This window comes from Hyperolius riggenbachi, chromosome 4 (genome assembly GCF_040937935.1).
Source record: "Hyperolius riggenbachi isolate aHypRig1 chromosome 4, aHypRig1.pri, whole genome shotgun sequence".
Taxonomy (NCBI): domain Eukaryota; kingdom Metazoa; phylum Chordata; class Amphibia; order Anura; family Hyperoliidae; genus Hyperolius; species Hyperolius riggenbachi.
The window spans coordinates 156,487,414-156,497,687 of NC_090649.1; the positions used below are offsets into that span (position 1 = coordinate 156,487,414).

Consider the following 10,274-nt stretch of genomic DNA (forward strand, 5'->3'; position numbering starts at 1 on the left):
AAAACCTTAGAAAAATCAGTCTTGAGATATTTCTTGGCCCAGTCTTGACGTTTCAGCTTGTGTGTCTTGTTCAGTGGTGGTCGTCTTTCAGCCTTTCTTACCTTGGCCATGTCTTTGAGTATTGCACACCTTGTGCTTTTGGACACTCCAGTGATGTTGCAGCTCTGAAATATGGCCAAACTGGTGGCAAGTGGCATCTTGGCAGCTGCACGCTTGACTTTTCTCAGTTCATGGGCAGTTATTTTGCGCCTTGGTTTTTCCACACGCTTCTTGCGACCATGTTGACTATTTTTAATGAAACACTTGATTGTTCAATGATCACGCTTCAGAAGCTTTGCAATTTTAAGAGTGCTGCATCCCTTTGCAAGATATCTCACTATTTTTGACTTTTCTGAGTCTGTCAAGTCCTTCTTTTGACCCATTTTGCCAAAGGAAAGGAAGTTTCCTAATAATTATGCACACCTGATATAGGGTGTTGATGTCATTAGACCACACCCCTTCTCATTACAGAGATGCATATCACCTAATATGCTTAATTGGTAGTAGGCTTTCGAGCCTATACAGCTTGGAGTAAGACAACATGCATAAAGAGGATGATGTGGTCAAAATACTAATTTGCCTAATAATTCTGCACTCCCTGTGTATGTTAATAGATATGGGTAATAGATAGTATAATATATGTGTATTTAAAGTAAATAATAGACAATAATTACAATCTTATTTATAAAGCAAATGGAATATGTACTCCAGATTTGGATGAACGCTATGGGCTTGATTCACAAAAGAGTGCTAACTGTTAGCACGGCCGTTTCCGCGCGAATTTTCGCATTGCGCGCGATCGCGAATTTTCACGCGAAACGACAATGTTTTCGTGCGCAAACGCGCATCTTTGCGCAAAATCGATAACGTTTTCGCACGAAAATTCACATTTGCGTGCAAAAACATTATCGTTTCGCGTGAAAATTTGCGCGAAAACGGCCGTGCTAACAGTTAGCACTCTTTTGTGAATCTAGCCCTATGTGTTTTTATACACCGTATAAAATGGAACTTATGTCAAATGTGTTTTTTTCAGTTAGATGTTGCCTATGCTCAGGTTAAGGAGATTTCCATCCACACAATCTTTTTATTGACCTTTACTACTAAGCCAGGGAACGAGATGCATTAAAGACACTAATACATGTTTGTCAGGACCTCTAGCACTTTCCTACATTAATAAAAACATTTTTCGTTTTGTGATTGATCATGTGACCGTAACTAGATAATCCGAGTTGGAATGCTGGCTATTAAAGAGACTCCGAGCAGTGCAGAAACTATGAAAAGATGCATATAATTTTAAAGCTCTCTTTCTCCTCTTTCCAATGATATATAAACCGCCACCCTACGCCTTTTAGTTGTCGCTATTTTCGCTATTTACACAGGGCGACTTTTTCTGCTGAATGGAGGTGCTGACTTTGAGAAAAAGTCGCCCTGTGTAATACAATGTAACTATGGAAAGATGGATATCATTTTAAAGTGCTCTTTCTCCTCTTTCTGGTGACACCTAAACCGCGGCCCTACGCCTTTTAGTTTTCTCTATTTTCACGATCGAAATCGCGGCCGCGGCAATTTCAATAGCGAAAACTAAAAGGCGTAGGGCGGTTTTTTATGTATCATTGGAAAGAGGAGAAAGAGAGCTTTAAAATGATATGCATTTTTCCATAGTTTCTGCACTGCTCGGTGTCCCTTTAAACCCCTTCTTAGGCAGCATCTCATTAGATGTAACATGGCAATCCTGTGATCTGGGAATTTGGAATGTGTGTTGTGTTTTATCAAAGTTTTATTTTTGTTGCATGGATTTTGTTTATGCTTTTAAAGCCTATGTGAATAAATAAGGTGTTATAAGATGACATAGTATAATGTATAAATTGAGTGCATGGCGCCACAGGATTGGCACAAGCTTTGGCTTCAAATTTTTACTATTGGCCATGCAATTTTTTTTGGGTGTTATTTGTTCCCTCATAATTCTGCTTAGATTATACATATTCTCCCCCAGTGAAATCCCCTTCCTGATAGCTAACCCTAACTTCCCACACCCTTGACAATAATATTTCTTATGCTTACCCAACTTTTGGATTCTTTTTCACAATAATGGGTCATTGCCACTTGCAGGGCTTTCATAAATCTGGCCCAGGCTGTCCTTTAGTAAGGTATTAGTATAAAGAGACTCCTATACAATTAAAATCAAGGCAAACCTCCCAGCTAGTAATCAATAATTTAATAACAATATTGCTGGAAAATTACTGCGCTCCACAGATAAACAAGATAGAACTAGATTAGGGGATCGCAGCTAGTTCAGAGTCACCCTCTCCAATAAACAACAAACTATAAAAATCACTTGCTGCGCATACTCATTCCACTCTTCAGCGAAGATATGATACCCTATAAAAAATCAGAAGAGAGCGCACATAGTGCTCATCACTGTCTGTATACTGTGTAGTTAACACCTCGTGCTGCACTCCTGAGGGATGTGCCTTCACCACTGGGATAACCCAGCACTTTCCCCCTTTGTGAATACACTCACCGGACAGCTTCTTGGTTCTAAGCATGTAATAAATACTGCACACAGAATGACCTCCGGTAGGATAATCCACGGATTCCACTTTATTAAAACGACAAGGCAATCCACTTAGGAACAGACTTCAACTCCCTGGCCGCAGACACAGGGAGTGTACCCTTTGCTGGAACAGTAGGCAGTAAGACCATTTGGGAAGCCACTACCAAAGTTAATATCTAGCTTTTTATTTAAATGGCTTCAGGTGTACTTTAACAATAACATTAGAGATAATAACACTGAAACAAGACATGATAGCTGTAGTCTGACTGCTATAGCTGCTGTTTCCAGTTTTGTGACTTATATTATAATATACTATATAATATAATATAATTCAAACATAAAATTAATTTAGATTTTTTTTAAACAGGATTACCAAACAAATGACAATGATCAAGCAGTTGTGGAAATTTGCATCACTCGTATCACAACAGCAATTAGGGAAACCGAGACCATTGAGAAGCATGGCAAGGCTCTTGTGTCACTTTGGGAGTCATGTTTGGAGCACAACCTGAGGTCTGCAACAAAAGATGAAGACACTCCACATGCCAAGATTGCATCTGATATCATGAGCTGCATTTTGCAAGTAAGCAAATACAGTTTAATACCAGAGATTATTATATCAACTTTCACCATCGGAGGGAGCTCTCAGTCTGCAAGATCATTCTGTTTTGTTTTGTTTTTTTCTTACAAGATTGTAATGTTTCTACAGAAGCTGTTGTTCAATAGAGATAATTTTGAAATTTAGAAGAATTTTTGCACTACATGAAATTAAATTATTTTGGGCCTGAACAGGAAATATGAACAGGACTATGTTATTTTTAGATTCCTTCGCTCTGTCTTCAGTGACAGGAATATGCGGTGTTACACCTACAAAGCTTAATTACAATACTGTATGTGTTTAGATGCAATACCACAAAAACAGATATATACAGATATATACAGAAAATTCAGAGCGGGCAAACGATACCTCTGGAGGGTATCTTTAATTGTGATTAGAATAAATTACAATATACATTAAGGGTCCTTTTTATACCAGCCTCGTTCTGGTTGTGTTTTTGGATCACTGCAATTTACCAATCACAAGGGTGCAGCAATAACATGGTAATTGCAGTACCCTTTTTCCACCTGTGCGCATCGTTTTTTGCCTGATTGCTTGTTAATATTAGCCAGTTAAAAAGCTTATACCTAGACTTACCTTTTCTGTTTCTAATCTGTCTGCTGCTAGACCTATCTGATCTTTTTACATCTCCTAATTCTCACTTGCTTTACCTTTCCGTCAGACCCTTATGCCGGGAATACACGGTACAAACCCGCGGCGCGGTATCGATCCGGCGGGTGATCGGACATGTCGGAAATTATCAATCGAGCCATCTATTGGCTCGATCGAGCGGTACAAACCGTGTATTCCCAGCATTACTGGAATAAAAGACTACCTGAGAAGACTGTTGTACTTTGCCTTCTAATTACCGCATGGCTCATGCCTTGGCCCATAGACATACACACCCCAAATCATTCCAATTCTTCACATGACCTACTAATGTCCTCCCTGCTCACAACTCCCCGCATTTACCGCTGCAATACTTTACATAAAAGACACCTGAAGTGAAAGGGGTGTGAAGGCTGCCATATTTATTTCCTTATAACTGCTTCAGACGCACGGACATCATAGTCATGTCCATGGCTGCGATTGCGGTAGCCACACGGATGTGATAGTCACATCAGTGCATTCCGCTGGGTGATGCATGTGCACATGCACAATCCTGATGGCCTGCGAGTCAGGAGGGATTGGTGGAAGGGGACATATGTCTCCTGAGCCAACCTGTGCCTGCATAGTGAGAATGATTGCTGTTACAGCCAGTTACAGCGATCATTCTCAAAAAATGCATACACAAAGTACATGGCTTCCTGTATTGAGCACTAAGGCACGTGACCACCCTTCCCCTACCAACCCCCCCACTGCAACAGTGATTGGTCATAGGGATCATGTGTGCAGTGCAACCAAACAGTGATGTATAATTTACAGTGAAAGTGTGCATCACTTCCAGGTTAAATGCATGCAACGCACTGCAACTCGTGCATCATCCCGACGGAACCTGCTGCACTATTCCTCAAACAATGCGATAGCCCTGTAGGACTTTCACCGCTTCTGCAACAGATGCAGTGATTTTGTATGATGCAATGCGAGGCAACATGTTAGGTTTAAAAAGAACTCCACTGAAAATAATGTAATAAAAAAGTGCTTAATTTTTTACAATTATTATGTAGTGTTTGCCCATTGTAAGATCTTCCCTCTCCCTGATTTCCATTCAGACATTTATCACATGGTGACGTTTTTACTGCTAGCATGTGATGTCACTGGAAGGAGATGCTGCTTGCTTTTTTGGCAGTTGGAAACAGCTGTTATTTCCCACAATGCAGCAAGGCTTCCACAGTGTGATGTCAGTACCTCAGTGCTGTGAGGCGCTGACATCACACTGTGGGAGGGGTTTCACCACAAAATCAGCCATAGAGAACCCCCTGATGATTCGTTTGAGAAAAGGGATAGCTTTTTCATGGAAAGGGGGTAAAAAAGCTCTTAAAGCTTATTGGTTAGGGGTTATATTTAATTATACATCATCTAACTTAAGTTAGAGCTTGTGTTAGGCCTACTCTACTTGCAAGGTTCCTTCTGCAAGATTCTTAAATGACCACAGCAGCATTAATGTCCAGACTTGGGTGTGTAAATGCTCCACTAAGTAAAGCTGGCCAGTAACGGTCCAATTTCTAGCGAAAAATCGTTCGAGCGATCAGAAATTCTGATCGGACGAAAAATCGTTCACTACACCATCAACTAACCAATCATTGCTTCCTATCTATCACGACCACCAAGAAAATCCAAATTTTTCGTTCGGCGAAAATTCATTCGGGCGACATTTTTTTTCACTCGTTCATAATCGATTGTGTCCACCAATGGAGATTATTTACAACCAATCTGATCAGAATTTCTGATCGCTCGAATGATTTTTCGCTAGGAATTGGACCGTTAGTCGCCAGCTTAAACCAGCATATCCAGTCTATTTGTTTCTTTTCAATATGGCTATCTCAATTCCATAAAAGCTACTTTAACATATTTTCATTTCAATCGACAGAATTACAACAAGCCTATGATCATGTCTCTGGCTGTGCCAGTTGCAGTCAGATTTCTCCAGCACGGGAACAAGGAGTTGTGTAGAAACATGTCAAGTTACATTTCTTTGGTAGCCATTGCCAAGGCAGATCTGTTGGTGGATCACACTGAAGCAATTGTGAACAGTATTCTTCAAGGTACATTATCATTACAATTAATCGTGTGCCTGCTTGTGGTGAACGTCTATGTGAAGATGTATACTCCGAAGTGACAGAGGGGTATATTTACTAATCCCCGGTAAACTTTAAATGTGCAGCGTTTACTGGGTTTTATGCAAATTACGTAACGTTTTACATTATTTACATAACTCGTATTACAGATGCAACAACTACATTGAGTGTTACACAAGCAACATACAGTAGGTGATGCATGTATAATGTGACGTATGCAAATTACGCAAAGTGTTATGTAGTTTGTGTAAAGCCCGGTAAACCTTACATGCGCTGCCTGGGCACGTTAAAGAGACACTGAAGCGAAAAAAAAAATATGAAATAATGAATTGGTTGTGTACTATGAATAATTACTAGAAGATTAGGAGCAAAGAAAATATTCTCATATTTTTATTTTCAGGTATATAGTGTTTTTTTCTAACATTGCATTATCCTATAATATGTGCAGATTACACAACACTCAGCATTCAAAATGAGTCTTTCAGAGCAGTCTGTGAAGTAATGAACTCTCCTCTAGCAGAGGAAAAGTAAACAGTTCAATTACAGTTGAGATAATAAAAGTCAGATAACAGCCCTCTCCAAGACTAAGTTAGTCGGAGAGCTTAATAGCTTTTTTGCATAGAGATAACAACTGGAGTTTCTCAACTCTTCCTGTACTGGAAACAATTAGACTGATGTATCTGATCTTAATGTTTTTTTTCTTAGCTGTACTACACATACAAATCATAATATCATCATTTTTTTTCGCTTCAGTGTCTCTTTAAGTTTACCAAGGTTAAGCCAATGTACGCCATAGTGCCTTGGACTTTGTGAATCCATATATCCCCTATATATGTATTGCAGATTATGTAAACAACATGCAAAAGTACGTCTACTTATTTATGGTTAAAAGGGTGTTAAAATGGGGATTTGATAAATACCGTAATTGCATTATTGATTTTAGACCCGTCTTTAAGATGCAAGTTTGTCACTCACTGCAGTAAGATTGAGCTCTTTTCAAGGAGTCCAACTAAGTGAATAACAAGGGTGGTTTTATTCACAAAACTTTGCTTATTGGAATCAAATAAGGTGCTTAACTACAAATTATGGAGCCCACAACTAAACTTTGATGGGGCAACCTTAATGTTCATAACTCTTCCTTGGTGACCCTCACAACATGGGAGTCCATCATACAAGGCTCATAAAACAAGTGTGGTCATCAGGATCTTCACACCCATAACATGGGCAGTCACAAAAACACCTGATCTGGAGTATTCGAGAAAGGGAGGGTTAGTAATTGGGGACCTCCCACACTGATGGGCCCCACTGCAGTTGCAGGGGCTGCTCCTGCCTAGTTACACCCATGAATCTAATCTTATCTGTTTTTTATTTTACATATATAATATCATACATTTTAAACCAACAAGCAAACTATTATAAACAACAAAAATGAAAAAGCAATGCTTAAAGGAGTACTGTAGGGTTTTCCCTGGGGCTTCTAATGGTCCCCTGCAGATGTCCTGTGCCCGCACAGCCACTCACCGATGCTCCAGTTCACTTCCAGAATTTGCGACTTTAAAGGTCGGAAAACCACTACACCTACACGGCTGCGTCTTCGCTCCCACTGATGTCACTGGGAGTGTACTGCGCAGACCCGGTATGGTCTGTGCCTGTGCAGTACGCTCCTAGTGCCGTCAGCGGGAGTGAGAACGCAGCCGCGCAGGCGTAGTGTTTTTCCGACTTTAAAGTCGCAAATTTCAGAAGTGAACTGAAGGCAGGGACCAGGTCATCGGCCGGCTGCATGGGCACAACTGTATATTAACATAGAACAGGGAACGTGGATGGCCAAATATTGTGTCCCAAAGTCTAAGTGCCTGTACTCAGTCCTGCAGCATCTTTCTCATATCATGGTCCATGCAGGCTGATATTATTATTATTATTATTTATTGTATTTATAAAGCGCCAACATATTATGCAGCGCTGATGTTGTTAAGTAAATACAAAAGAAAAGTGATGCTAAAACACAAGTCTAAAATTAATTACTGTATATAATTTGTCACCGAGTAGGTGATAAGTTTCTCATTCATCTTTCCTAAATTTTGCCAGCAAGCATTCCTTACCCACATCTGAAGGCTGTTGCCTGAAGTATAGGGTAGCCCGTATAGTAGCCACCAGTATGGGTTGGATGGGTAGGTGCTTCCAGTATAGGTTAGATAGGTAGGTACCTGCAGTATAGGTTAGCTACGTAGGTGCCTCCAGTATAGGGTAGCCCATAAAGATGCCACCAGTAGGGGTTAGGTGCGTAAATGTCCCCAGTATAGGTTAGATAGGTAGGAACCTGCAGTATAGGTTAGATGGGTAGGTGCCTGTGGTATAGGTTAGATAGGTGGGTGCCTGCAGTATAGGTAAGATAGGTGGGTAAGTGCAGTGTAGGTTAGGTAGGTGCCTGCAGTATAGGTTAGATAGGTAGGTGTCCGCAATATAGGTTAGATAGGTAGGTGCTTGCAATATAGGTTACATAGGTAGGTGTCTGCAGTATTGGTTACATAGGAATGTGTCTGCAGTATGGGTTAGATAGGTAGGTCCCTGCAGTATAGGTTAGATAGGTAGGTTCCCGCAGTATAGGTTAGATAGGTATGTACCTGCAGTATAGGATAGATAGGTATGTGCCGCAGTATACGTTAGATACTGTAGGTATGTGCCTGCAGTATAAGTTAGATAGGTAGGTGCCTTCAGTATAGGTTAGATAGGTAGGTTCCCGCACTATAGGTTAGATAAGTAGGTTCCCGCAGTATAGGTTAGATAGGTAGGTTCCCGCAGTATAAGTTAGATTTATATGTGCAGGGGAGAGCGGACATAGCAGTTATAACTCACCTTCCGCCACCGATCCCGCGCAGCTTCAATGTCTTTCCTTACCCAGCATCTGTCTCATTAGAAACAGCGCTCCCTGTGATGACATGCGGTACGTCATCACAGGGGGGCGCTGTTAGCATGCGACGGATGCTGGGAGAGTAAGGACATTGAAGCTGCAGGGGATCGGCTAAAGAAGGTGAGTTATAAATATTATGTCTGCTCCCCCCGCTGCTGCGCCCCCTTCTGCCGCACAATCCGGCGCCCCTGGTTCATTAATGTCTGCTCATTAATGTATCTGTCTTGCTTCCACCACCATGCTTCTTAAACCTACAGCTCATTATTTTCAGTACATTAGACACACTTTTGCAAATTTGTATATAAAGTTGACTAGAAAAAACAGAGTGTGTTCCATTTTAAATCACGCACTATATCTGTATGCTAAATGACAGACTGAGAAATCCCTCACATTGTTGGATAAACTTAAATACGAGAAGAAGGAGCACACTAATGATCACAGAGATGAGGGAGGCCCAGAAACATCCTGCCCATTTTAACCAAAACTCAGGGTCTGATTATTCAGTGAGTGGTGATTGAAGGGCTTTAGTCAAGGATGAGATGTGACAGCTAGCGGGTGATGAGTAGTGACAGATAGCATTGCAGATGATGAGAAGTGACCACTAGCAGATTAAAGGCAGTGACATAGCAGTTTATGTGGAGCAACAGCTAGCGGTTGAGTAGTGACAGATAGTGGATGATGAGAAGCGACAGGTAGTGGGTGATGAGTAGTGACAGATAGCAGATGAGACAGCTTGCTAATGATTAGTAAACACAGAAAGCATGCAGGAAATATTTTACCTAATTCTTGGTGGTAGTTAGTAGATCATCAGGAGCTGCATCCTGATGAGTGAGATGGTTGTTAGATCACAAACGTATGGTGTGTGACTTCCTTCTCTTTTCTCTTGCCAGTGCCATTTTTCTTCATGAGGGGCCGGTGCCTCTGCTGCCAGGCAGAGCATGCCCCTGGCTCTCTACCTTCCACCAGATGGCACCGCTGTTCTTGTCTCTTTATGAGGAGGTGGGTCCTCTACAGCCAGGCACTACATGTCCCCCTGGGTTTCCTTTCTCAAGTCTGCACCAGTAGTGGGGTTGGGGAGACCACTGGCCACCATTGCCGATTGTTAGATCTTGCCACACTAGGCTGCATTGTAAAACTGCACAGGGGAGGTTTATGGGGGGCAAGCGCAGAAAGAGAAATTGAATACCTCATCTCCCTGCTTTAAAGGGGTCATGCTGTAGGGGGTTTCATTGATACAGAGGACATCCCTTTGTATTGGAAGCACTCCAGGCACTGGCCTGGAATGGCTATCCCTTAAAACAGCCCTGAGTGGATTGGTTCATTGGGTGGCATATCAAGACCACTGCAAAACTCAGCTCATGGAGAGCACTGTTATTAAACCAAGCTGTCACAAGCTTGAACTGGCCATATTAAAAAAAATCATAGTAATAGGCTACT

General features: G+C 41.4%; 1 protein-coding gene across 2 annotated transcripts in view; it reads left to right on the forward strand.

Moving 5' to 3' along the window:
- Positions 1 to 10,274, forward strand: part of VEPH1 (ventricular zone expressed PH domain containing 1) — a 471,495-nt gene that overhangs the window by 43,473 nt on the left and 417,748 nt on the right. For both annotated transcript variants that reach the window (XR_011031377.1, XM_068280844.1), the window contains exons 3-4: positions 2,961 to 3,176; positions 5,722 to 5,896. Coding sequence is in view for 1 of the 2 variants with exons in the window: in XM_068280844.1 (XP_068136945.1) it covers positions 2,961 to 3,176; positions 5,722 to 5,896 (391 nt within the window). In the remaining variant the exon portion in view is untranslated. The remainder of the gene's footprint in view (positions 1 to 2,960; positions 3,177 to 5,721; positions 5,897 to 10,274) is intronic.